The following is a 23992-nucleotide window of genomic DNA, read 5'->3' on the forward strand; positions in this document are numbered from 1 at the left end:
TTTCCGATTTGTGCATACCTTGTCTCTGTAGGTGACAAACCTCTTGAAATGTACACCACAGGCCTCCATTCGCTTTTCTTTTGCTTCTGCATCAACACCCCGTCCAGACCATAGGATGAAGCCTCTGCGGAAACGATCGTCTCACTGTGTGGACTTTACTGCACCAATATTGCTGGCGAGTTCAGTTCTTTTTTTACTTTCAAGAATGCGTCTTCTTGCTTTGCATCCCATGTCCATGTGCTATAATTTCTTAACAAGTCTCTCAGTGGTTTTGTGAGGGTTGGCAGATTCAGAGAGAGCTTTCCGACGAAGTTGACCAGTCCCATGAAACGTCTCACTCCTTCCTCATTTTGTGGCTGAGGCATTTTGATAGTTGCTTGGATCTTATCCTGGTCCGCTTCGATCCCTTGAGCGCTTATTGTATGGCTACAGAATTTCACTCTTTCAGCAGCGAACACACACTTGTCGTTCAGCGTCAGACCGGCTTTTTCAAACATTTTCAACACTTCACACAGTCTCTTATGGCGCTCTAACCTGTCGTTTCCAAACACTAGAACATCATCTGCATGACAGAGAGTTCCATCCATCCCTGCAAGTATCTGAGATATCTTCAGCTGGAAGTGCTCTGGGGCAGAGGAAATCCCAAAAGGAGACGTTGGAAGCAGTACCCCCGAAGCGTGTGATGAAAGTTGTTAAGGGTTGTGAGTCTTTGTGCAAAGGATTCTGCAATTACCCAGAGGTGGCGTCCAGTTTCGAAAACACAGATGCTCCCTCCTGCCGTGCCAAGGTATCGTACACCGCTGGCAGTATATGTCTCTCTCTGCACAAATACTCGTACAGCTTTGTGTGGTCCACGCATATTCAAGTCAAGTAAGCTGTGGCCTAGTGGTTAGAGTGTTGGGCTTGTAATCAGAAGGTTGCCCGTTCAAATCTCAGTGCCATCAGGTCATGACTGAAGTGCTCTTGAGCAAGGCACCTTACCCCTGATTGCTCTGCAGTAATGTGCCACTGTAAAAAACTACTTGTAAGTTGCTTTGGATAAAAGCGTCTGCCAAAATGTATAAATGTAAGTCAGGTCAGCTTTATTTATTTAGCGCTTTTTAAAAATGTATTGTTACAAAGCAGCTGTACAAGAAAACATTGACTATAAGCAAAACATATAAGGTTATGCAAGTCAAAACACAGCTCAAATATCAGACGGACTAAAAATTCTTATATGCAGTGTTAATTAAATAAAACTAGAAAATTTTAGCAGCCCTCCCCGGCCAGGCAGACAGTGCAAAACAGTATGCAAATGGTGGCGAGGAACCCAAAACTCCATTGGAGGAGAAAAAACCTAACATGGGGATTCCAGTTCCCCTCTGGCAAAAACTGCAGCCTCTGCACAAGCTCGACAGTGCTTGCACAACAAGGTAAAATATTTTTTTTAATTTTATTTAAGATTATCATTAATAATCTAATAGCGTCTTTTGTAGAGTCACCACGTCCTTTGTCCAGCCCTATCATCACAGCTTTTGTCAGGTCTGGACATGGACTGCATCCTGCCCGCTCTGGTAACCTTAGACTGCTTCCTGCCTGCTCTAGTAACCTTGGAACAATGAGACAAGACTGGCTGAGAGTAGAGTACTGTCCTGGACTCTTTGTGGTCGAGTGGTCCGCCCTTCTGGCGAAGAATGTGGTCGAACCCGTCCCTGCAACCGAGATGTCGGCCAGGCTTTACAGCCTGTACTTCATCATGCCCAATATGGGGAGGCTATGCGCCCCATCTTTGGGCTGCTCCTCCTGAACAAGCACCTGCACTAGCTGCCGTTCAGGGTGTTGACGCAGAGGCGCATCCTTGGATCAGTTCGTCACCAGGATTGGTTCGTGGCAATCGACCTGATTGACGTGTACTTTCACGTTTCTATTCTCCCTCGACACCAACCGTGCCTACGTTACGCGTTTGAGGGAAGGGCATATCAGTACGTTGTCCTACCCTTCGGTCTGGCCCTGTCCCCACAGGTTTTCTACCAAACTCTTGGAGGCTGCATGAGCTCCCCTCAAAGAGCAGGGCATGCAGGTACTAAACTATCTCGACGACTGGCTTATTTTAGCACACTCGCGAGATATGTTGTGTATGCACAAGGACCTTGTGCTCTGGCGCCTAGACCGTCTGGGCCTTCGGGTCAATCGGGAAAAGAGCAAGCTCTCCCCTGCGCTAGCTCCTCTTACCTCGGTATGGATCTAGACTCTGTCCGTATGTCAGCATGTCTCACTGGCAGTGAGAGCCCACTCCACTCGGAGTATGGCCTCCTCGTGTGCACTGGCACAGGGCGCCGCTCTGGCAGAACATGCAACGCTGTGGGTTGGGCTACGCCCAGTACCTTCGCGAGGTTCTATAACCTCCACATGGAACCAAGCAGCGTTTCCCCAGTATGCGGAGAGGCGTACGCCACTGTCCGTGATGACCGTCAGTACAGACTTCTCAGAATGTCCACTACTATGTTACTGGAAGATTAGGTCTCGCGGTAATACGGTTGTAATACGGCGCAGCGCTGTGGTGTGTAGATATCCCAGTCAGTCTACACAACATCGAGAGACCGACTGAAGGGGAACGTCCCAGTTACGCCTGTAACTTCATGTCACAATGCTTCTACGTACCGCTGCAGGAGCTCTCAGGTTCCTCAGTACAAAGGGTAAGTGAATGACCGGCGCCATCTTCCTTTTATAGGTGCCATTCGCCAAGCCCATTGGCGTTTTATTAATTATCTCGGAGATGATAGGTTCTCAAGATCAAACCCAAGTCAGTCTACAACGTTTCAAGTCGTTGAGTCGACCGGCACACTGCAGCAAAATGCCCTCTTTTTCCACATTTTCTGCCTGTAGACTCTCTCGCTGGACACATCTTCCATGTGTGCTGGGGACTTTTCCCACATCTTTTACAGGAACTCGTTTTGTTTTCTGAGCTGTATCAAACCGTTCGCAAACCCATTACTGCATCTACGTTCACTTCTTTGAGCTCGCATTTATCTCGTTTGATTACCGGTTGTTGACCTTCATTTTGTCTGACCTGTGTCACGGTTTTATCCAGTGTCAGGTTTGGATCTAATTGCAGCCTCTCTGGGAGTTTTGCGTTTCTTATGCCCACTGCAATACAGTCTCTGATCATTTCCTTGAGATCGCCATATCTGCAGTGTTCCGCAAGCTTAAACACGTCCGTGATAAAGCACTCTGCTTTCGCCCGCTCGTAAATAATGTTATGTCTGCCGATGAAATGTTCGCATAAAGCCTTCTCGACTTCTTCGTAACTCTCTTTTCCTTCCTCACTCAGGGGTAAAGTCTTTGGAATATATTTTCTCTCCAAAAAAATAAAGAAGCGAGTTTACCTGATACCCCTGAGTTTTTCTCGGCTAGGCCTGACGCTACTCTGAAGCGTTCAAAGCGGCGAATCCATTGAGGCCACGAGCTCGGCTCGTCAAAGTTGAAACTTCCCGGTTGCGCTAGCGAAAATATCTTATCCATCCCTTCTTCCATGTACACTGGTCCGTTAAATTTAGTTCCGACACCATGTAACAGATTCTGATGTCTAGAATCCATCGATATAAGAAACACCACAAGCAGACAGCCCGCTACAGTTACAACATGACTTTATTTCTCCTTCTACATGCCACACACACGGATATTCTAAATCAAACAAACCAATGATGCCTTGCGTCTGGAATGGCGCCACCAGCTGGTCGTTTTCAAAGGAGCACCAGGTATTACAATTTTAGCTGTAAAAACGCTTTCATGGACACAGTTTAATTGATACATTTTTTGGTAAGCATATAGGCTATAAGCAGTGGCGGTTCTACATTGAATTGCACCCCGGGCGAGACCACCTTTGAGGGCTCCCCCACCCCCTCCCACCCCCTCCCAGAAAAATGTATAAATAAAAATAAAACACCCACAAAATTATGACAAACCGTCATATTAACATAAATGAAAGAGAAAATTATATTTCTTAATTGAACAAATCCGTTTTTTGTGCACCTGATGGCTTTGACCTTTTCCTGTCCATCTCTGTTTATTTGGCTCTAGACAATCAACAGATTTCCCCCCGACCTCAACACTGTCACTCAGGAAACGATTCACGGCCATAATCGTTATGTATTACTTTTTTATTAGCCATTTCACACAATTCAGAAAAACAAAGATGTGCAGGAACTAGGTCTGTTTTCATTGCATTATGGATAAAATGTGCGTTATTTGGAAGAAAGTCCAGGACGTGTGTGACTGACTTTAGCCCACTAATTGAATTCGCGTCATGGGAGGGGCTTCCGCCGCTCGCTATGTCATAATAATTTATTCCAAATAACGCACATCTTCTGCGAATACCTGACAGACAAATAAAAAATAAATAAAAAAACGTACACTACACTCTTCTCTCAACTTGGTCTAGCTTTTGTTGACACTAACTTTGTATAAGCACCTATTGTACTGCTCTTTGTATGACATCTTATTGCTCCCCGAACTCTTTGTAAGTCGCTTTGGAGCGCGTTTGCAAAATGACTAAATGTAAATGTAAATAATCACGGCCCTACTAAAGCAAGCTACTGATTGGCAGCGCAAATTTTCGCCCAAATTCAGATTTTTCTTCGAATTGACTTAACGTGTAAATCGCTCGCGCTTAACGCTTCATTCGTGTTCGGTGTGAACACCTAGAGGTGAGCTATCCCCTGCGTGCGCCCCTCCCCTTTCCCCTTCACACACACGGCACCTTCTCAGCACGCAGGGGGCGCCAATTTGCCAATTCCCCACACAATGATTGAATGATAGATAGATAATAAGAAACCGCTTCGCGGTGGCCCAATTTTTTTTCTACGTCGTGCCGGTGCCGCCCCGGGCAACTTCCCGGTTTGCCCGTGCCTAAAACCGCTACTGGCTATTAGCATCTTATGCATTTATGCAATATAGCCAAACCACAGAAGGAAGTCCAGAGAATTCCAGCATTCCTAGATATGTAATTTGCGTATCTGTAATTCATAGGCTGGGAATAATAGATACGTAATTTGTTTAGCTGTAATTCATAGGCCGGGATTATGCTATTTGTGAATGAGTGTGCATGCGCGCACTTTTTACAAATGATTTGGAATTCATTAACATTCACACACTTTACTATGTAAAATACAAACTAAAAGTTTTCTTGAAATACAGATACATTTCTCAGAATTTTATCATATAATTACAAATGTTTCATGAATGAGGCCCAATTATTTGTTTTCCCTAGTGAAAAAAGGAAAACAGCTAAAACCAGCCTAAACTGGTTGCTGGTTTCAACTGGTTTAAGAGGGTTGTGAACTTCTGAAACAGGCTGAACACCAGCTTCCTTTGTTTTTCAGTATCTTACTTGTGTTTTTAGGACACAGTGTAAAGGTATTTAAAGTAGGACTGTAGCTTTAAGAACCGCACTGGTTGTTGTACTGTAAGCAGTTTATCTTGTAGAGCAGCATTCCTGTTACAGAGCAACAGAAGTGACAAGGAAACAAATAGCAAATGTGCACCAGCGTATGACATGTTCAGTTTTTATTTGGTAATATTAGAGATCCATCTTTTTAAAAGGTAAGCAATACATTTTGATTATATTTTTAAAATTGATCATTTAATATCAAAAACGTTCTTTACCTTTTTCTTAAAGTTGTTTTACTCCTGCTGGTCTGTGATTCATAACCTAAAAATCTATGTTTTTTCGTTTCATTATAAACATGTGTTTTTTATCTTTTAAAACTGGTTCTTACTTAATAAATGGATTTTGATAACTATTTGGTTCTACAATGGTTGTTTATTCGAAACAAAACTGTTAACATTCATTTTATTTTTCAATAGAATTTAATATTATATATTTCTGCGTGTGTACATCTTTCAGTGAATGGATGAACATCATATTTAAATAACATTTACAGTTGTGATTTATTGTTAATGTAGTCTAAATACAGCCTAATATGGATATGAAATCCAGGATATAGTTGGGTCATTTAATTATGAGATGAGGATCGCATGCAGGTATAGTCATAAAAATTTGAGTAGTTCTCACTGCAGAAAATCTATAGATCCAACTCCTCCTACTTCATATACTTTGCCGCAATGTGTCTTTATTGATGTAAATGGGATTCTATGACAGATCAAGATACAGTTTTCTTTATAATACTGAAATTACTAATATTAAACATTGACTTTCATTTTTGATAAGGCCTTATTCAGTCAATATTTAATATAGGAGGTTATATTTCATAGTTGTAGGATGATTTTATGTAGAAAAACAATTACTGGGTTTTCATAGACTGGGTCACAAATGGTGAATAGCATTTATTATTATTATCATCATCTTTGCGGTAAATCCAAAAGTCATACCCCTGTTGTTCAAGGGATTCTTTACACACTATAATTTACTCACCCTCAGGCTGTCTAGGATGTAGATGACACTGTTTCTTTCACTTGACATTTTAGTGCTTATTTACACCTGAATCGTCTGGATGTAACAGTCTCCGTTGCATATTCAATGAAGCCTGATGAAGTAAATCTTATACACTTGGAGAGCCATGGCCAATAATAATAATACCCAAATGAGTGAGGACACAGACACTAGCGTTGAACTGAGTATTTTCAGGTTTGTTGTGTTACTTGTTTAGAAAATTGTCTACAGTATCCGTCCAGTTGGACCCAATTTGCCTTCATTTTTCAATTCTGAATAACCCAAACAGACACGTTTAGTCTTCTAACATTTTGTCCTTAATCATGTGTTTATATAAGATCGGTTCAGCAGGAGGACTCTGACTTTGAGACTCGTGTTGTGTCAATGAAAAGTAATCTATCGATGGGACATCCTTACAACTTCAGCAAGGAAACAGAAGTCAGGTATGTTAACAGCAGGACTAAAGTAATGTATTTTGTCATGTATTATATTTGGCTTGAGTGTGTAAACTTTTAAAAGTTAAACAAGCCAAACAGACCCGCTTCACTTGGAGCAAGTCATGTGTCGAACAAGGCTCCATCTCCTCAGTTGATATTCTAGAAAAGTCATCTTTAACCCTTACAATGTGCTGAACATTCACTTGGAAACTACTTGTAAGTCGCTTTGGATAAAAGCGTCTGCCAAACGAATAAATGGAGCAAGTCATGTGTCGCACAAGGCTCCATCTCCTCAGTTGATATTCTAGAAAAATCATCTTTTAACCCTCACAATGTGCTGAACATTATGAAATTTGGTCTTCATTTCAAAGTTAAACATCTTTATTTTAGATCGGTTCAGCAGGAGGACTCTGACTTTGAGACCCGTGTTGTGTCAATGAAAAGTAATCTATCGATGGGACATCCTTACAACTTCAGCAAGGAAACAGAAGTCAGGTATGTTAACAGCAGGACTAAAGTAATGTATTTTGTCATGTATTATATTTGGCTTGAGTGTGTAAACCTTCTTAAAGTTAAACAAGCCAAACAGACCCGCTTCACTTGGAGCAAGTCATGTGTCGCACAAGGCTCCATCTCCTCAGTTGATATTCTAGAAAAGTCATCTTTAACCCTTACAATGTGCTGAACATTCACTTGGAAACTACTTGTAAGTCGCTTTGGATAAAAGCGTCTGCCAAACGAATAAATGGAGCAAGTCATGTGTCGCACAAGGCTCCATCTCCTCAGTTGATATTCTAGAAAAGTCATCTTTTAACCCTTACAATGTGCTGAACATTCACTTGGAAACTACTTGTAAGTCGCTTTGGATAAAAGCGTCTGCCAAACGAATAAATGGAGCAAGTCATGTGTTGCACAAGGCTCCATCTCCTCAGTTGATATTCTAGAAAAATCATCTTTTAACACTTACAATGTGCTGAACATTCACTTGGAAACTACTTGTAAGTCGCTTTGGATAAAAGCGTCTGCCAAACGAATAAATGGAGCAAGTCATGTGTTGCACAAGGCTCCATCTCCTCAGTTGATATTCTAGAAAAATCATCTTTTAACACTTACAATGTGCTGAACATTATGAAATTTGGTCTTCATTTCAATGTTAAACATCTTTATTTTAGATCGGTTCAGCAGGAGGACTCTGACTTTGAGACTCGTGTTGTGTCAATGAAAAGTAATCTATCGATGGGACATCCTTACAACTTCAGCAAGGAAACAGAAGTCAGGTATGTTAACAGCAGGACTAAAGTAATGTATTTTGTCATGGATTGTATTTGGCTTGAATGTGTAAACCTTCTTAAAGTTAAACAAGCCAAACAGACCCGCTTCACTTGGAGCAAGTCATGTGTCGAACAAGGCTCCATCTCCTCAGTTGATATTCTAGAAAAGTCATCTTTAACCCTTACAATGTGCTGAACATTCACTTGGAAACTACTTGTAAGTCGCTTTGGATAAAAGCGTCTGCCAAACGAATAAATGGAGCAAGTCATGTGTTGCACAAGGCTCCATCTCCTCAGTTGATATTCTAGAAAAATCATCTTTTAACACTTACAATGTGCTGAACATTATGAAATTTGGTCTTCATTTCAATGTTAAACATCTTTATTTTAGATCGGTTCAGCAGGAGGACTCTGACTTTGAGACCCGTGTTGTGTCAATGAAAAGTAATCTATCGATGGGACATCCTTACAACTTCAGCAAGGAAACAGAAGTCAGGTATGTTAACAGCAGGACTAAAGTAATGTATTTTGTTATGTATTATATTTGGCTTGAATGTGTAAACCTTCTTAAAGTTAAACAAGCCAAACAGACCCGCTTCACTTGGAGCAAGTCATGTGTCGCACAAGGCTCCATCTCCTCAGTTGATATTCTAGAAAAGTCATCTTTTAACCCTTACAATGTGCTGAACATTATGAAATTTGGTCTTCATTTCAATGTTAAACATCTTTATTTTAGATCGGTTCAGCAGGAGGACTCTGACTTTGAGACTCGTGTTGTGTCAATGAAAAGTAATCTATCGATGGGACATCCTTACAACTTCAGCAAGGAAACAGAAGTCAGGTATGTTAACAGCAGGACTAAAGTAATGTATTTTGTCATGTATTATATTTGGCTTGAATGTGTAAACCTTCTTAAAGTTAAACAAGCCAAACAGACCCGCTTCACTTGGAGCAAGTCATGTGTCGAACAAGGCTCCATCTCCTCAGTTGATATTCTAGAAAAGTCATCTTTAACCCTTACAATGTGCTGAACATTCACTTGGAAACTACTTGTAAGTCGCTTTGGATAAAAGCGTCTGCCAAACGAATAAATGGAACAAGTCATGTGTTGCACAAGGCTCCATCTCCTCAGTTGATATTCTAGAAAAATCATCTTTTAACACTTACAATGTGCTGAACATTATGAAATTTGGTCTTCATTTCAATGTTAAACATCTTTATTTTAGATCGGTTCAGCAGGAGGACTCTGACTTTGAGACCCGTGTTGTGTCAATGAAAAGTAATCTATCGATGGGACATCCTTACAACTTCAGCAAGGAAACAGAAGTCAGGTATGTTAACAGCAGGACTAAAGTAATGTATTTTGTCATGTATTATATTTGGCTTGAATGTGTAAACCTTCTTAAAGTTAAACAAGCCAAACAGACCCGCTTCACTAGGAGCAAGTCATGTGTCGCACAAGGCTCCATCTCCTCAGTTGATATTCTAGAAAAGTCATCTTTAACCCTTACAATGTGCTGAACATTCACTTGGAAACTACTTGTAAGTCGCTTTGGATAAAAGCGTCTGCCAAACGAATAAATGGAGCAAGTCATGTGTTGCACAAGGCTCCATCTCCTCAGTTGATATTCTAGAAAAATCATCTTTTAACACTTACAATGTGCTGAACATTATGAAATTTGGTCTTCATTTCAATGTTAAACATCTTTATTTTAGATCGGTTCAGCAGGAGGACTCTGACTTTGAGACTCGTGTTGTGTCAATGAAAAGTAATCTATCGATGGGACATCCTTACAACTTCAGCAAGGAAACAGAAGTCAGGTATGTTAACAGCAGGACTAAAGTAATGTATTTTGTCATGTATTATATTTGGCTTGAATGTGTAAACCTTCTTAAAGTTAAACAAGCCAAACAGACCCGCTTCACTAGGAGCAAGTCATGTGTCGCACAAGGCTCCATCTCCTCAGTTGATATTCTAGAAAATCATATTTTAACACTTACAATGTGCTGAACATTATGAAATATGGTCTTCATTTCAATGTTAAACATATTACAACTTACAACTTCAGCAAGGAAACAGAAGTCAGGTATGTTAACACAGACTAAAGTAATGAAAACAAGGCCTGTTTCACAGCACAAACACAAAATGCAAGTGCTCTCAATGCTGTGCAACAAAGCTATGGCTCTATGCAGAAATTATATTGACTTTTGCTTTGTCATGTTAGGTATTAAGCTTATGTATCTAAAATTGTTTTAAACTTGAACAAACCAAACAGACCTGCTTCACTTGGAGAAAGATATGTGCCGCAAATGTCTCCTCAGTTGAAATATGAGGAAAGTGTTAAGGACAGGTGAGTTTGAACAATCTTAAATCTGCTGACCACTACATTTAAGACTACATTTCATTAATTAAATGATAAACACTTTTTTTAGACCGGTTCAGCGTGAGGACTCATACTTCTCTATGACTAGCATTGTGTCAATGAAAAGTGATAAATCGACTGGACATCCTTACAACTTCAGAAAGGAAACAGAAGGGAGGTATGTTAACATGAGGGCTGGATTATGATTCCCAGGAACCATGCAACGGACTATAGTTCAGTTCTTGGTTAAAGCTGAAGTCTGAATCTTTTGCCTCTATATCGCCATCTTTATTTGAAACATAAAATTGCATACTTATCTTTACATCTTTACAGACAGCCCAAATGATATGTCATTTGTATAAATTTACCATTGTGAATCTGTTTATTTTCAACCCAGAAGGGATTGCTGCTTTAACAGTGTAGGCCTATTCATAATGCAGTGATAAAATACATGAAATGCAATTAGGATTGTATTTCTAGTCCAAAAACTGATTTGACTGACTCACATTTTTTCTATTAGTGTCGACACATCTATGCAAAATCAGCTTCTGAGAAATTCTGCCTCAATGGATTTTCCGATCATCTTTAGCAGTGAACCACATCCTGATCCTGATGGTATAAGGTATGCATAAAAAATGTTATACGATATATAACATTACCTCTAATCAGTTCATGTAGGCTAATAAAAATGAGTAGGAGCAAAGACTGTCAAGCTTCAGAATGGACGAAAGTTCAAATATTGCACCATGCATCAGGTTTTTTTCCTCCTAGCTGTATGATTTCTTGGGACTTGGAGTAAAGTGCACAAGTGCTGTATTAAAGATTTTTGGTGTTTGACGGCCCATGATCCCTTTGAACTGTTGTTCTGTGAAGATTGTTTAAAATATTCTTTGAACTTTTTCATACAAAGTTTATATTCACATGTGTATTTGTCTTTCAGAACTCATCAAAAGGAACTGAGTTCAAAGATTTCAGATGGTAAGTCTGCTAAATTTACATATTTATATAGATTTATATCTACAGCAGCATTATCGTATAACCCAACAACCAGAATGAATATTTGTCATTCTATCTTCCTTCATTCTAACCATCTCTGCCCCATATTAGACTCCACAGAGGACTTGATATGGATTATTTCATTTAAGCAGACATTGAAGAACAGATATCAATGTATATTTGAGGGAAATGAAGAGCACAGCAGCCCCGCTCTGCTCAACAACATTTACACAGAGCTCTACATCACAGAAGCTGGAAGTAGAGTCAACACAGAACATGAAATCAGACAGATTGAGACGGTATCTAATCATCCGATCACATGGGACACACCAATCCAAGTGAATGATGTCTTTAAAGCTCTTCCTGGGTCTAAACCAATCCAAACTGTGCTAACAAAGGGAATGGCTGGCATTGGGAAAACAGTGTCTGTGCAGAAGTTCACCCTGGACTGGGCTGAGAATAAAGCCAACCAGGACATTCACATGATATTTCCACTTCCATTTCGTGATCTGAATAGATTTAAGAAAGGGACAGTTACTCTGATCCAGATTCTCCAGCAGTTCTACGATCTCAAGATAGAAGCAAACGTGTTGAGCTCAGGCAAATACAAGATCATTTTTATCTTGGATGGACTTGATGAATGTCGATTTCCTCTGGATTTCCAGAAGAACAAGACTTGCTTCAGTGTGACAGAAGCGGTCTCAATTGGTGCTCTACTGACAAACCTCATCTGCAAGAACTTGCTTCCTTCTTCTCAGCTTTGGATAACCTCACGACCAGCTGCGATCCATCAAATACCACCCAACCTTATTGACCAACTGACCGAGGTAAGAGGCTTCAACAACTCCCAAAAGGAGGAGTACTTTGCCAAAAGGATAAGTGATCCAGACATGTGCCATGGGATCATCTCGCACTTGAAGTCTTCAAGAATCCTTCACATCATGTGCCACATCCCGGTGTTCTGTTGGATATCAGCTACAGTTCTTGAAAGGATATTTGGTGAGTTCGAGGGTAGAGATATGCCCAAGACACTCACGCATATGTACGCACACTTCCTGATTTCCCAGATCAAGCAAAGGAGTCACAAATACGATGTATATTACAAGGCAGATTTCAACTGGGACAGCCAGAGCACTTTGTTGCTTGGAAAACTGGCCTTTCAACAGTTTGAAAAGGGTAATTTATTGTTCTACGAGAATGATCTTAGGGAATGTGGCGTTGATCCCAAAATCGCCACAGTGTATTCTGGACTTTGCACACAGATCTTCAGAGAAGAGTCAGGACTACACCAGGAGAGGATGTTCAGCTTCATTCACGCTAGTCTCCAGGAGTTTTTAGCTGCCTTGTACGCCTTCCTTATGTTCGTTAACAGTCAGCAAAATGTCCTCAGTCATAAGACAAATATGAAATTCGTAAGAGTTTTTAAAAAACCTTCAATGCATGAGTTCTTGATGTGTGCTGTGGATAAGGCTCTAGAAAGTGATAATGGACACTTAGACCTTTTACTCCGTTTTCTGATGGGACTTTCCCTTGTGTCCAATCAGACTCTTCTACAACCAATGTTGACTAAGACATGGAGTGACCCTGAGGACAGAGAAAAAACTCTTCGGTACATCAAGGAAAAAATCAGGTTCCAGCTTTCGGCAGAAAAAGCAATAAGTCTCTTTCACTGTCTCAGTGAACTAAAGGATGATTCCCTGGTAGAGGAAGTGCAGGAATACCTAAAGTCCGGTGGCTTTAGTGGTAAAAAGCTCTCTCCATCACACTGCTCTGCTTTGGCCTACACACTGCTGATGTCTGCTGAGGAACTGGATGTGTTTAACTTGACTGAATGTATTGATCCGAGTTTGATCTCAGATGAGGGACTGCTGAGATTCCTGCCAGTGATCAAAGCATCCCGGTTAACTATGTAAGTATCTCATAGGGTTGTTTGGAACCAAAAAACACTTTACGCAGAAATGCAGATGTTGATGTGAAAGCTTGGCCGACACATTGCAAGCGAATGGTCCTGTTCTCTGTACCTAGCTTGCAATCTTCCATAGCTAAGGGGACAACGAACCGCTCAAGGGAGCGATAAAGTTACTTTGATTTGTCTTCGCAATTAAAGGCAGAGCTAGATTATCCCATGAAGGCAGTTGACCTGAATGTAAAAATGATTGTAGAAGTTCACACTAGAATAGTTTCCCTCATAACAAGGCTAAGAATTTAATATGTATCCTTACATCTTTAAATGCAAACAACGCATAAAATTAGACTTGCATAGCATTCATGAACCTGCGTAGAGTATGTTTCAGGCATTCAATGATCCGTATACTTTTTATTTGACATTTTGTGTGGATTTTCTCCATCAGGCTGAGGTTGTGTAATGTGACAGAGATAGTCTGGAAAGGGCTGAGCTCTGTTCTCAGCTCAAGTGACTCATGTATGAGAGAGCTCGATTTGAGTTCCAGCAATCTTAATCATACTGCAATAACCCATCTTTATGTTGGACTGAGAAATCCTCAGTGTAAACTAGAGGTTTTGAGGTAGGAACATCTCAAATTCATGCCATTGGACCGCAGGGTGGGAGTACTCTATTAACTCACTTGTCTTTTTCTTCTCCGTGCATGTAGACTTTTTAATTGTAGCATAGGTGAGGACTTCTGTGCCACTCTGGCCTCAGCTCTGAGGTCAAACCCATCTCACTTAAAGGAACTTGATTTAACACACAACCAGCCACGTGACACAGGTGTAAAAATGCTTTCTGATGTGCTGGCAGGCGTAAGATGTAGATTAGAAACACTCAGGTAGGTTTTATTTGGTCGGCTCTAAACAGTAAGGCCTTCTATACAACAATGTCGAGTGCTAACATTAACTTTAAATAATATTCTATGTCCTAATTTATTCAAAATTGCAAAGAATCTAATAACAACATACTAAAGTTGTTTTGTCATTTTTTCATCATGAACATCCCATTGTTAATCAACCAGCTTACCATAAAACGAATTATTCGGATAGTTGTATTAAGTCATGTATTATAAGTTATTTCATAAAAACTTAGTATGCAGTTTAAAATATGAATATCCTATTTTTTTTAAAAGTATTTAAAACTGTGCTTTTAAGTGTACATAAACGGAAGCAACTTTGTAGGTTTATGGGTTGTGAACTGACCAGGAAAAGCTGTGCGGCATTGGCCGAAGTACTTAACAGTACCTGTTCTAGCTTGAAACATCTGGACTTGAGCCTGAACTGTCTTGAGAATTCAGGAGTGAATCTCCTTTGTGCTGGTCTGAAGAACCCTCTCTGTAAGCTCGAGACACTGAGGTAACAGAATTAGAACAAATAAACACACACTACAGAGCTGTGTGATGAATAACACACAATGTTTCATGCCAATATCATGACACTGAAGGGTCAGTAGTTCACATTTGTATGGCTTTACCTTTCTCAGCCTCTCAGATTGTGGAATTACAGCCACCGGATGTTCAAAACTGGCATCTGCTTTACAGTCAAACCCGTCGCATTTGAGAGTGCTGGACCTTAGTCTGAATGACCTTACAGACACAGGAGTGACACACCTGCTTCCAGTGTTTGCAGATCCATATGTTAATCTAGATAAACTATGGTAACAGGCCTCCAGTTTCTACCTGCGTGTCATTTGAAAAAAATTCAAGTTGAATGTCTAAGTGATAAGGATGATATTTTAAAACATTTCTCTTTTGTGCTTGGTAAAGGCTGAATAATTGCAATCTCACAGAAAGGAGCTGTCATACGATGACTTGTGCAGATCCTTCCAAATGCTCTAAACTGAGAGAACTGAACCTCAGTGCTAATGTGATAATGGATTCTGGATTGAAGCATCTTGCCGTGGGATTATGTAATCTTCTATCAGGTCTCCAGTCACTAAGGTAATATAGTTTCATAGTAAATAAAAAAGATAAACTTAATAATTATTTCTAAATAACCATTTTGACAGATGAGTCATTGATACTTATTTATAAGTTATTTAGAACCTATTGATACGTTCTACACAGTATATAGACTAGTATATATATGAAACCATACAGTTCTTTTCTTCATTTAATAATGTAATTTCTTGCAGTTTAACATACTGTAGTGTTAAGGAACAGGGCTGTGCTTTTCTGGCATCAGCTATAAAATCAAACTACTCACAGCTGAGAGAACTGGATCTCAGAGGAAACAAACTATCCGATTCGGGGGCTAAACTACTGACAGATCTGCAAGAAGATCCAAATTGTAAACTGGAAACTCTGGCGTAAGTACATCTACGTTTGACTCAAGTGCCAGTACACTTCAAACCTGCACTGTAAACAGGTGATAATATGGAAAAAGAATAAAATTTGCTGGTTTATTTCTACAATATGTCAATTCTGAACATTGTTTTCAACCATCATTCAGATTTTATTATATCAAAGCATCTATTATTATAGCTTATGACTGTTCACTCGAAAAAATGCTGTTTAGGCTAATATTAATTCTGAAATAGGGGAAATGATGACCTTAAATGGCCTTTATTTTCTCATGCAAAATATATAAAATAATAAGTACATTATCTATTTTCTTTGCATTATCTATGTCATCTTGACATTATGTTTTTCCATTTAATATGTGAATATACGCCTGCAAAACTTCCTCTCTACTTCACAGATTGTATCCAGACATCAACTGTGATGATGATGATGATGAAGAAGGCTAATATAGGGGAATAACAAAAAAAAAGGGGACTGATCTTCTCGTAGCACATCTTGCCTGAGAAAAACCTATGATTAGGAAAGAGGTTTACGCAAGACATCAGGTTTAGATGTTTTTCATCATCTACATTGTTCAGCCATCACGGAAGCTTGAGTTTGGTAAAAGGTTTGGAGCATGAGTCACGGATTATGTAATTATGTGCGTGACTTGTGAGTTAGACTGAATCAAAAGTTTCCAAGCTCGAGTTATGAGCTGCTATTCAGGTGTGACAGATGAGGAATAACAGGTTTGAGGGATTACATGGGAGTTTTCAGAGATGTCGCTACAACCGATTAATGAGTCTGAACACTGTAGTAACCGCCTAGCATCCGCATTTAACGAATGTAGCAATATACATCCATTCAAACACACAAACATGACGTCTCTATTTATACCGTGCAATTATTTAAATGATTAAAATAACATTAAACTACATTAAAAGGCGTTTTAAACCTTCAAACTAGGCTTTGTCAAGCCAAAAATGCTGTACTTTGCTTTTCCATTCTGATTTATTGATATTTTCCTTTTTACACCAGAATGAAGTGTTGTATGATTCAATAAAATAATGTAAATCTCACTGTCAACAGCAGAGGGCGGTACAGTATCATTCAATGCGGTCAGTGCAGCTATATTACAGTATTTTATCAGTATGATGTTTCCCTGAGCTGTAATGAACAATGTAGTTTGGTGTTTTAACTTTCTATGTATTATGATACCGTTGGGCTTTTACTGTGTAAAGGTAACTCTTTTATTAGAACATATAATACTATTTATTTCATTCACATTTCCATTTTTGTTGCCTCAAAGGAACAAAGCACCATAAAACGGAAAAAGAAAAGGGAGTAAATTAAAAATATACTAAAACATACAATGATGTTACACTACTGACATAGTTTTCCTTCTTTGGAATGGTTTCATTACGTCACTTAATGTACAGTCTCATGTATGAGTTCCTTGTGTCACGCTAAATAATCTCAGATTCACAAAATCAATAAACTGCACTCAAAAACAACGACTTTATGTTATCAAGTGTTTCATTTGAATGTTTATTTATAAAATAAAAGGGGCATCATTTCATAAATTGTGATTACAGCCATTACAGCACGCTTCATAGAATGCAAATCGTTGTTGATTTAACCTCGTAGGTCAAAACAAATCATGTTGGTAATCATGTTATAAGTATAGCATAAATACTAGTTACTGTCATGATAAACAAATATAAAATTACACTTCAACTTTGATGGGCCTTAAAGTCAGTGATTGATCTCAAGCAACATAATAAACGTATAAATGTTTAATTCCCTTGAATTAAAAAAGTGCTACAGGTTACTTGAGTGCATTCAATGCCAAACTACACTGATATAACAGCACCTGCATGCATGATAACAGGCCATTCACTGCACAAACATTATAATCACTCGAATCTAAACACAGTGCACACAAAAGGGCTTTAAAAAGATGTAGAATGCTACAATTCAATATAGATAATTTGACATGGCACAAGTAAATAATATAAGGCAAAGTTTATACTTTATATGCAAATAAACAACAAATGTTGTTCAAAATACTGCACATGCTGCAGGCAAACATGATGCCGAGTTAAATTCATCATTAACAAAGATAAACGATATCCGTGTTCATTTTATATGAAGGTTTGTAAACTGCTAGTTTACTTGAGCAGTTTTTACACAAAGTTGGCCGACATTTTGAGAAGTCAACTTTCCATTCTGCAGTACCTGTGAGATTACAGTGTAAAACCTCTTAAAGGGGTCATGACATGAGGGATCTAATATCCTTTGATCTTTTGACATATACGAGGTCTTGGTATCATTAATACATCCTGCAAGTTTCAAATCTTAAAACATCATCCTCTTCAATAACACAAGCATTTATGTAATTGTTGAAAAAAAAGCAAAATGGCCTCCTTTTATATGACCTTCCCACAGCAAGATAACAACACCCTCTTTTTACCTAATGATATTATACATAATAATCTGTGCTAATTGAGTTTTTTGCAGTAAATCCATAAACTGCGGTTATCCACCAGCATGTCTCTCACCCACAGCTGTCAATCATAGAAGCGGCGGTTACAAATATTCACATTTTCGTATGTGTGGAGGCACGTAGTGATTCTTTACAAAGCAACATTGCCATCAGCTGGGCTGGCATGAGTAATACAGTGTTTGTACTCGTTTCTGCGGATCCAAGTAAACACAGATTGTTTTGAGAGCAGTGTGTCGTGTCTAGGTGAAACTTTTATAAAACGTTTTCCCTTTTTCACTCCATTGTTGTCATGTGAAAATACTCTTATAGGGGAAACAGAAATCGGACTTTATATAGACAGGATTAAATCGAACCGAAAAAGGTCAAAGTATGTTCTTTTGGCAAAAAACTTTAGTAATATAATTTAACATCAGGACACAAAATAAAATGAAAAGTCATGTCATGGCTCCTTTAATCACAGTTTAAGAAACTTCTGAGGCGCGTAATGAGTTATATAGTGCAAGTAAACCGGCCCTAGAAATGACTACTAAGCAACATTGTCACCTGTCACCAGTTAATTTACATACAGTATGAGGTGTCACACCTGAGCTAGAATGCACAATATCTGTTACTTGTAAACAATTTTTTAGGCATGCAGTCAAACAGTATGTCAATCTTCTATCTACAAAACAAAAACTGGACTTTATTGTTAAGTTCACCCCAAAAAATAATCTGTCATCATTTATTGACCCTAATGTTAAAAAACAAAGTCATACAGGCTTGGAATGACATAAGGATGCGTAACCGATGAAAGACTTTTTTGGGGTGGAGGAACTTTCCCTTTTAGGTCAACATGTAACATAAATATATAATATAACAATTTACAGTATTATTATAATTATATATTATAATCTATATTAGCTGCATGTGTTTCATTGAAAAATGTATAAGATGAAATTGAAATGTCACTAGCACGAGGTCAAGATATGAATTTTCTCAAAATATTCTACAAAAGTAATATTCTACCTTGGTAATAGTTTGTGTTTGATTTGGCCATACATGAGGAAGACTGCAGTATTCACTCATCAGATGTGGAAATATTTCTATCCCACACGCAGTTAAAATTTGATGCATGTTTTCTGCATGATTTATAAAGATAATTCGGTATGGATGTGAGCGTGTGTGGGTGTAAGTTGGAGGTTGACACACTGTCATGTTAAATAAATGAAGTCGGCACTCTGAGGGCTGCTAGGCGGTGGGTTCACTTAAATATTTTCTTGCAGAAATATCTGAAGGCTTTCGAGCAGAGTTACCTGATGTGAGCTCATGACACTCGTGGGTCATGTTAAGTGCTATGTGTAATTTATATTTGCGTTTAAATGACAGACAGTAAATGTTTGGTTCAGGACATCTGAACTATCAACAGAAAATGGGCCTCATTCATGAAACACGAGCAGGACGAATTTTTGTAAATCATACGTAAAGTAGTTCTGACGTAAATTTTCGTATTCATTAAAACGTTCGTATTTTCAAAATGTTAAAAAAATGTACACCTGCTCCCTACTTCGTGTAAATGGTGCGTAAAACATTCAAATGTTCTGTGGACTGAATACACTGCATTTTGATGATATTTCACGACTTCCTTCCCCTTTCTTTTAGTTTTGGTTGAAACGCAGACCCCGTCAATGTCCCTCTTAACACAGTTGTCCAATCACATTGAAGGAGAGGCGGGACAAACAGCACATTGACCAATCATCACACTTGTACAAAGCAACAATGGAGAAGTTAACATTGCTGATTATTGCATGTTTATAATCATTAATAATCTTCAAAATAAGACAGCCGTAAAATGTTTCTGCCGTGGATATTGCTAATCATGAAAAAACGTGCAGAACATCCAAAGCGCTCTCAAGCCCCACCAGCTTTTTTTCGGGAAGGTCCGTTTTACGCGCAAATCACTTGGATATTTACAAATGTTTCATGAATGATACCCAATAAGTTAAATCGTAAAAAATATATTTAGTCAAACGTATTTTTGTTTGGTCTCACACAAGATATCATTTGATGCCATTTAATTAGGTCATTCTACAAATAATTGATCAAATAAATGTCATGTTTCTCTTTAACAAATTAGTAATGTGTTGTTATTATGTATTTCATGTTTTGAACTGCAGTTCCATCATCATTAAATATTGTTGAAAATCATTTTGACCTATTTCAAGTTTTACAACAACTTTTTGAAACTATAAAACGCATTATGAGTGACGTGCACATTTTCATGCAAGCGACTTATAAAATCGTAATAATTGTAAATATTATAGACAATTCATACTATTACAAGTTGTGTACAAAAATATTTACAAACATTCCTTTGTTTAAACGGATTAGTAAGCATATTAACAATATATATTAAATATGTGATTTTCTATCTAAATTGTTAACATGCAGTTTGATGTCTTGTCACCTAAGTGAGCAACAACTTTTGTCCCCACGTTTGTAGAATGACCCAATTGACAAAATTGCTTTAAAACACACGTGTGGCCCCCGAACTGAATACCAGAATGACAATGACGAGCACAAAAAACTCTTGTGGTACCCAGCATGTTTACATCATGTGCTACGTCTGTGCTTGCAGTCCTGTGCTTGGATACAGATATTTCGAGCAGCTACAGTTCTGTGTTTAAAGGAATAGCTTACACAAAATAACCATTTGGTCATGTTTATACTCCCCCTTACATCATTTCAAACCCATATGACGCTCTTTTATCCGTAGAAAAACAACGGGTGTTGCTTAATAAAATCTTTATATAACAATATATAAGTCCTGAATTCATAAATCATATGGGTTGTCAAAGACACCGAGGTGAGAAAAACGATGGGCAAATGTTTATTTTGTGTGAATTATTCGTTGTAACAGAGAGTAAGGCGTTTTCTGTCGAGTCTCTGTGTTGTGCTTGTGATGTGAAAGCTGAGCACAAATTCTTTACAATTTGAGGCAGTCGAGGAACCAAGAATACTGAACATGAAGTGAACACTTTACAGCAAAATGTAAACCAAGGCCTCGCACCACAGCGTTTATAGAAACGCATTGCTCTCCCACTTTCGCACCCAGAATGTATTCATACGTTTCTTAAAATCTCACACTATTTACATCTTACAGCGATAATTCCAGTGTGAAGTTCTCATGAGATACAAAAACATCCATCCATTAAAAAATGGTGTACGATTGTAAACGTTTGGTCGCCAGACAAAACAACATCATGTATGTGAGACACTGTGAAGTCGTGTTTGACTGAAGAGGCCACTGGATAGTTTAACACAGTCCGAAACACATTCTGAAAGCTCAGCATGGCTGAAGAAAGATGGTACCTGGCCAAGACTTCTCAAAGGAGAGACAGCGTGTGGGATTCTCTCGGAAAAACGGCGTGTGATCCTGAGAGAGGCAGTGACGCCGATGAAGGACGCATTGTTTGTGTGATCGCTCAGATCTGCGTTTGGAGCGAGTGCACGGAGGGAACGAGTGTCGATGGAGGTTTGGAAGAGGAGCAGTTGGGCGCTGCCTGCGGTTTGATGCCTCTGCTCCTCACGTACTGTAGGAACTGATCTGGGATTTCTGCCAGGACGTCCTTCGCCAGGCGGGCCATGCTGAGAATGTGATTACCCCGGCGATCGATGTAGTCTCGGAAAGGTACAAACTATGAAAAAAGAGTGTTACAATATTACAGAACACTTTCAATGTGTACAGAGCAGTGCTTCTCAAACTGTGGTACGCTTACTCGACGAGACCCCTGGTGGTACGACAGACAATTTAAAACGTTTAGATACAATTTCACAATTTTAAGACATCATCGATAAATAATGAATACATCTCATATAGCCTATGTGCAATTGTGTGTGTAAGAAAATGAGTCTTATCATTTTTAATTGCATAGTGACTTCAATGCTGTAATGCGCAACTGCATCTAGATTAAATCGAGCATGCGTCGCGATTTAGGTTTGACTCGCTGCTTTGACAAGAGTCTCTAGATATCTGTTTGTCATATACAGCTGCTGTTCTCTTGATGGTTATTTATGAAATATTCTTTGCATATTTATAGTCTTTCTGCAAGTCCCCTGTTTACAGTGCATTACAGAAAAGTGTGCCCATCCAGACGTCTGGGGGCCCTGAGCATTGTACTAAAAGTCAAAAGAATTTGATATAAACTGTAAACAATAAGACATAAATGATAATAAATCAATTAACACACTTCAACGAATGAAGACAGAAAGAGACAAAAGAAAAATTGAACTAAAATAAGTATAACGTTAAATTCAGTTCAATTAAAAAATAAAGCCTGATAAATATAGTTTACTCAACAAATCGAGCATATGAATGTGATGGCACAAACTAAAAATGACATATTACCATGGGCAAAGAAAATACAGTGGACCAATACTGAACGTGTAAATCTGTACTGCAGAATTGTTTTGTTTTCTTTTGCTTCGAGAGGTTGCTGTTTCGCTCCAGACGGAAAGCTCTGTTTCGAAGCCATAGTCATATGTAAAGACGCATATCAGCTCGTCATGCGCATGTCATTACCTTCCGCCCACTGCATGAAATCCGAGAATGTAACAGTTATTAAATAAATGAAGTATTAAAAAGGACATTTCCGAATGATTCCTCTTAAGTTGAATCAGCTAGTTATAAAATTTAGTATCTTGTTTACAATTGTGTTTTTGTTTCAGTACTCAAGGGGGCCCAGTGGTGGTGCAGGGGCCCTACGCACCCTGCGTATAGGAAGGATCTGCTCTGTGTGTGCACTATTACTGCTGTCTAACTTGAATAACGTGGAAAAAATATTCTTTAGTTTGAAAAAAGCTGGTACGAAAAGTTTTATTTTATTTATAATACATTTGAATTGGCGGACGAGGTTTCTCTCATCTTGAGGAAAGAGAAGCTTCACAGCTCTACTATTACTTTGACTGTTTATTCATTAGATTTTGTATTAATGTATTAAAGGTGGCACCTGATTCGAAAAGTTTGAGAACTGCTGGTATAGACAATAGAAAAAAATATATCACGTTGCCATGCATTCTGGGTAACGACAATCATATTATAGGTTATTTTAATGTTCACTGAAAAACTGGAAATGCATTCTCGTTTTTATTCATTTTTGGACTGTCATGATTCTGCCTCATCTTGTCTTGCTTTTCTAGTCTTGTGGCAGGGTCGTGTGGAAGCCCATGGTCATTGTTTGTTTATGATGGCCATGCGTTCTCCTGTCTCGTCTCTTAGCGCCGCCTCCTCATTTCCTTGTTGACTTCCCGCCTGTGTTTCATTCCCCACAACTGCCTAGTGTTATTATCCCTTTTTTTCTCCTGTTTAATGCCCTTGTGTTTACTGTCCTGTTTCGTTTTGCTTCGTCCTTGTCATGTTTCTAAAGTAAAAGGCTCTTCCTCGCGGAAGGTCTGCATTCTGTAAAAATGAGCGGATAAAATATTTCACATTCACTTTTTAGCCGTTTAATAAACAGGATAATGTACATGCAGCCGGTTGTTGCAGAAATAATCCCCGACAGTGTGATCAGGACCCGACGTGAAGAGAAGGGTCTTGTAACACACTGAAGGGCCTTATTTCACCATAACAGCCGGCTGCTTGCATCACGTGTGATGTTTCCAACGTGATTAGTTTGGTTGAAGTTTTGGATGCGCTAAATGGAAGCAAGCCATATATTTATGTTTAAAAAGTATATACATTTTTGTTTTCTTGGAAAATGAACTATACCTTTAATTATTCTTTCA

At 38.8% G+C, this 23992-nt stretch overlaps 1 protein-coding gene across 1 annotated transcript; it reads left to right on the forward strand.

The window, feature by feature from the left end:
* Positions 1 to 6508: 6508 nt before the first annotated feature.
* Positions 6509 to 17248, forward strand: LOC306890120 (NACHT, LRR and PYD domains-containing protein 12-like). The gene is made up of 20 exons (XM_079449636.1): positions 6509 to 6625; positions 6769 to 6873; positions 7258 to 7362; positions 8040 to 8144; positions 8530 to 8634; positions 8875 to 8979; positions 9365 to 9469; positions 9855 to 9959; positions 10415 to 10489; positions 10572 to 10679; positions 11022 to 11123; positions 11442 to 11479; positions 11609 to 13406; positions 13849 to 14022; positions 14110 to 14283; positions 14627 to 14800; positions 14928 to 15101; positions 15211 to 15384; positions 15579 to 15752; positions 16145 to 17248. Exons 1-20 carry the CDS (start codon positions 6558 to 6560, stop codon positions 16191 to 16193), a joined length of 4017 nt encoding a protein of 1338 aa, XP_079305762.1. The 5' UTR covers positions 6509 to 6557; the 3' UTR covers positions 16194 to 17248.
* The last annotated feature ends 6744 nt before the right edge of the window (positions 17249 to 23992 follow it).

The sequence above is a fragment of the Barbatula barbatula genome (genome assembly GCF_947034865.1).
Source record: "Barbatula barbatula genome assembly, chromosome: 25".
NCBI lineage: Eukaryota > Metazoa > Chordata > Actinopteri > Cypriniformes > Nemacheilidae > Barbatula > Barbatula barbatula.

Bases quoted from the DNA above. Each gene is read 5' to 3' on its own strand.
- LOC306890120 (XM_079449636.1), top strand. From the start codon at position 6,558: ATGGCCAATAATAATAATACCCAAATGAGTGAGGACACAGACACTAGC. The intron at 13,407-13,848 runs GTAAGTATCTCA...TTTCTCCATCAG, and splicing joins AAAGCATCCCGGTTAACTAT to GCTGAGGTTGTGTAATGTGA. The intron at 14,801-14,927 runs GTAACAGAATTA...TACCTTTCTCAG, and splicing joins TGTAAGCTCGAGACACTGAG to CCTCTCAGATTGTGGAATTA.